The sequence below is a fragment of the Austrofundulus limnaeus genome, unplaced genomic scaffold (assembly GCF_001266775.1).
Source record: "Austrofundulus limnaeus strain Quisiro unplaced genomic scaffold, Austrofundulus_limnaeus-1.0 Scaffold1566, whole genome shotgun sequence".
Lineage (NCBI taxonomy): Eukaryota > Metazoa > Chordata > Actinopteri > Cyprinodontiformes > Rivulidae > Austrofundulus > Austrofundulus limnaeus.
In genome coordinates, this window is record NW_013953968.1 from 12,687 (window position 1) to 16,745 (window position 4,059).

Below are 4,059 nucleotides of genomic sequence, written 5' to 3' on the forward strand. Positions count from 1 at the left end.
TCTCGGCAAACTGCCGACTTCAAAAGTAGCTCTTGGTTCAAAAAAGGTTGGGCACCCCTGGTTTACAGATTTGCAATGAGGCCATTTTGTAAAGTTTGTTTACTTTCTGATTCAACWGCCTGTCATTTGAACTGTCTGAATGTAAAAATAGATCTTAGGTTTCTACTGATACCAAACGTGTCCAGGTTCAACTGACAGATCTGAAGTCAACAGAAGTTAAAAGAAATAGAAAATGGAAAAGTCGTCTCCGGCCCCGGTACCGGGTGCTTTAATTGAACTGTGTGTCTTCCAGCGCTGCAGAAACACGACGCAGCCAAAGCCGTTTTCTCTAAAGTTCCTGAAGACTCCATGAGGGAGATCTACTCTCAGTGGACGAGCGTGGATCAGACCGCGCCCCTCCCCGCCGAGGATGAGAACGCCATCAGGGAGCACCTGTGCATCAGAGCCTACCTGGTTCGTTAGCGACTCGGGCGGTGGGTTAGGGACGCGCTCTGGTCGGGGGGTGATTAATAACCGACGTGAATCTGTTCGTTGCAGGAAGCTCACGAGGCGTTCACCGACTGGTTCAGCCACAGCGGCTCTGCACCACAAAAACCAATACCGGCCCCCGAGGCCAAGTTCACGGAGCAGGTGGCCAACGAGATGAGAGAGAAGGAGTACCAGGTAGAAACAAACRCCACAGAGGGGTCCTGGTTCTGATCAACAGAACCTCACTGGGTTTTGTGTTCCAGACCGCCCTGAGCGCCTGGTCGTGTCGACTCGACGTTCTGACTGAAGACGTGAAGGAAAGGATCTACAACGTGCTGCTGTTTGTGGACGGAGGATGGATGGTCGACAACAGAGAGGTGACCCTCATTTTTAAAGAGATCCAAGATTAGTTGCAACATTAGACTTTATTTAATAAACATTTGTTTTAACTGTAAAATAAAGACTGTAAACATACTGTGGGATGTTCAGGTTTTATCATTTTTAAAAGCATTCTGGGTAAATGATGACGTGGATAGGTCCTCGGTGCGAGGCTGCTAGCGAGCTATATCCACCCTGAAGGTTAATCTTGGACAATATCTGATGATCGACTCTTTTAAATGAAACCAGAGAGCGTTGACAGAGAGGAGAAGGTAGAAATGACTCAGCCTGGAACTGAAAATATGGATGGAGGACAACAGAGCTGCTTCATGGAAGAACAACCTCAGATTAGCCTGTTAGCATTCTCGTTAGCGCCGACGCTATATTGCCTTATATGTATTAGCTCGGTGCTAATGAGACAAGCTAAACTGAGGTCCTTCATCCATATTTTCAGTTCTAGGCTGAGTCATTTTTGTGTTCCCCTCTCTGTCATGTGGATGGAGGACTTCAGTGACGAGAGGAGAATGTGTAGCGCTGAGCTAATACATATATATGGTCACAGCGTTGGGGCTAACGCTCAAGCTAACAGGCTAAGCTGAGGTTCTTCTTCCATGAAGCAGCTCTGTTGTCCTCCATCCATATTTTCAGTTCCAGGCTGAGTCATTTCTACCTTCTCCTCTCTGTCAACGCTCTCTGGTTTCATTTAAAAGAGTCGATCATCAGATATTGTCCAACATTAACCTTCAGGGTGGATATAGCTCGCTAGCAGCCTCGCACCGATGACCTAGTTGATGTCATCATTTACCCAGAATGCTTTGTGTGTAAATAAAATGGCYCCGTCCGTGTAATATATTTTTAAACTTTTAGTTTAAAAATGATAAAGACTGAACATCCTACAGTATTTTTACAGTTTTTATTTTACAGTTAAAATAAATGTTTATCAAATAAAGTCTAATGTTACAACTAACCCTGGATCCCTTTAAATATATTAATTTATTAAAGCCTTCTTTGAGAAAACACTTGTTTTAGGAGTGAGTTGATGTAAAAATCTTAGTTTTGTATTTTTATTTATTTATTTTTGCAGGAGTCGGACGCAGACACAGAGCGCAGCCACCAGATGGCAGCGTTGCGCTCCCTGTGTCTCCCACGCCTCACCTTCTTGTTGCTCAGTGTCCTGCAGAGCTCCTCCAGACACCAGGAGGCGCTGCGTCTCGCCGACATCATCTCATCGGATCAGCACCGCCTCTACAAGGTGACAGAACTTGAGTCGAGGCGTCAGATCTGCTCAGAAATGTCAAATATGTGAAAAGCGAAACGTGTTTTTTTWTTTTGCAGGTTTTCTCTAAAGAGGAGATGAGGAGGCTGCTTCAGAAGCTGCGGGAGTCGTCTCTGGCTCTTTTGGACCGAGGACTCGACCCACTGGGCTACGAACTGCAGCCATAACACACACACACACACACACACACACACAGTATTGTAATTATTAGTTTGTTTGTGCCTTTTTGCTAAATAAAAATTTGTTCACTGAAGAGCTGCTCTGGATGGAGAAGTCTTTGCTGTGTTTGTACGTACTTATRCTAGGATTTGATTTAAAATATGCAGACAAAGATCTTTTGTTTACATTGAGTACATACCTGAATTTCATTTAAATATAAAATCTGGAAAACTACTGGACTTTACAATCTAGCCATTTTGGCCTTTAGAAAAACGTTTTTTGAGGGTATCAACTCCCAATAAATGTCATTTTGGGAAGTCTAGCCACTCATTTTTACTCAGTACTTTTAACTACTTAAGTACATTTTATGTCAGAAATTTACTTTTGATACTCAAGTACAAAATATATTAGATACTTTAAGACTTTTACTCAATTAATATTCTTTGAGGAGACTTGAACTTTTACCAAAGTAAATTTATAGTAAGATATTTGTACTTTAACTTAAGTATCACTTTGAGGTACTGTGTACAACTGCTGTTTTAACTTCCATCCATTCACCCTCAACTTTCCCGCCTCTCCTTCTTTTAATGAGCATTTCCGGCCGGAAGGAGGCGCTAACTCGCTACGTAAGAAGGAACTGTAAACATTGTCAGGATTTTATTTGAATTGTATGAAAACCTAACGACTTAACTGCAATTTTCGTTATTATTGGAGGCACTAACAAAGGTAAGTAAACAATTATCAAGTTTAAGCAACGTGCAGTTTTGTAACCAAAGCAGAAACGCGAATTAGCAGCGTGCTAGCGGGCGCAGGCCGCAAAGCCTCGGAGTTTCCTGGCTAACATCGCCGGAAATCGTTGAGCTGCTACGCACCCCTTTTTGGTGACGTTAGACGTGATTTGATGCCTGCCTTTTTGTCTAAAATAAAAAAAGAGTTGTTTATTATTTTTAATATAAAAAGAATGAAACTAAAAGCATGTTTTAACGCTTATTTAAAAAAATTAAGAACAAGCCGCAGTTAGGGGTTAGCATTAGCATAAACTTTAGCTTTATGTGTGTTTATTTTATTCAGTCGTGAGTTGTTGGGAAGCTCAGTGTTTTTCCAGCATCCTGTGTTTGTGAGGTTGTAGCTGAATGTTCTGTTCGGTTCTGACCCGGAGGGAGGGGAGCTGCTGGACAAGTCCGGGCAAATCTTGGTCCGTGTGTTGACAACATGTTCTGACTGTTCAGACCCACAAAACCGCTGCTGCCCAGACTTATCTTCTACTGGACCGACCGAACGGTACCAGGCAAGCCGGGTCATTTCCCCTTTACACGATTTTAAAATGTTAGATGTATTTTCTGCTATAAAACATGAGCTGTAACTCATTTTCTCGCTGCACACAGTAAAAAAAAGAAGTTACAAAATAAAAACGTGTTTGAAATTTGAGTAAATATTTGATCAGTATTTTTAAAATTAAGCATATCAGGGAAACGAATACTTAAAAATATATAGTTAAAGTACTRTCACTTTAATATTAAAGTATAATAAAAATGTTTTGAAAGCAGTGATTTTTAAATGTTTCCCTGATTTGAATGAAGACCTGCTGAACAGCTGGGAAACAAGTCAAACATACTGGAACCAGTTAAACCAGTAAGAGTTTAACTAAAATTATCTTTGACCAAATATGTATTTCTTTAAAATCTGCTAATAAAAACTTGTATTTGATTTGCTCAAAAATTGTAACAGAAGTTTGACAAGAAATATTTTCATCATCATGAGCCTGGTGTGTTAATTTC

General features: G+C 41.1%; 2 protein-coding genes across 4 annotated transcripts in view; both read left to right on the forward strand.

The window, feature by feature from the left end:
- Positions 1 to 4,059, forward strand: part of nup107 (nucleoporin 107) — a 24,231-nt gene that overhangs the window by 10,775 nt on the left and 9,397 nt on the right. The window contains exons 23-27 of the mRNA XM_014032883.1: positions 293 to 453; positions 538 to 663; positions 732 to 845; positions 1,931 to 2,098; positions 2,182 to 2,317. Coding sequence (XP_013888337.1) covers positions 293 to 453; positions 538 to 663; positions 732 to 845; positions 1,931 to 2,098; positions 2,182 to 2,289 — 677 coding nt within the window. The 3' untranslated portion in view covers positions 2,290 to 2,317. The remainder of the gene's footprint in view (positions 1 to 292; positions 454 to 537; positions 664 to 731; positions 846 to 1,930; positions 2,099 to 2,181; positions 2,318 to 4,059) is intronic.
- mdm2 (MDM2 proto-oncogene) overlaps positions 2,885 to 4,059 on the forward strand; it is a 12,404-nt gene continuing 11,229 nt past the window's right edge. For 2 of the 3 annotated variants that reach the window (XM_014032884.1, XM_014032887.1), the window contains exon 1: positions 2,885 to 3,007. The gene's annotated coding sequence lies outside the window, so the exon portion shown is untranslated. Of the gene's footprint in view, positions 3,008 to 3,311; positions 3,570 to 4,059 lie in introns of those variants that run through there. The other variant, XM_014032886.1, reaches the window with a different exon arrangement.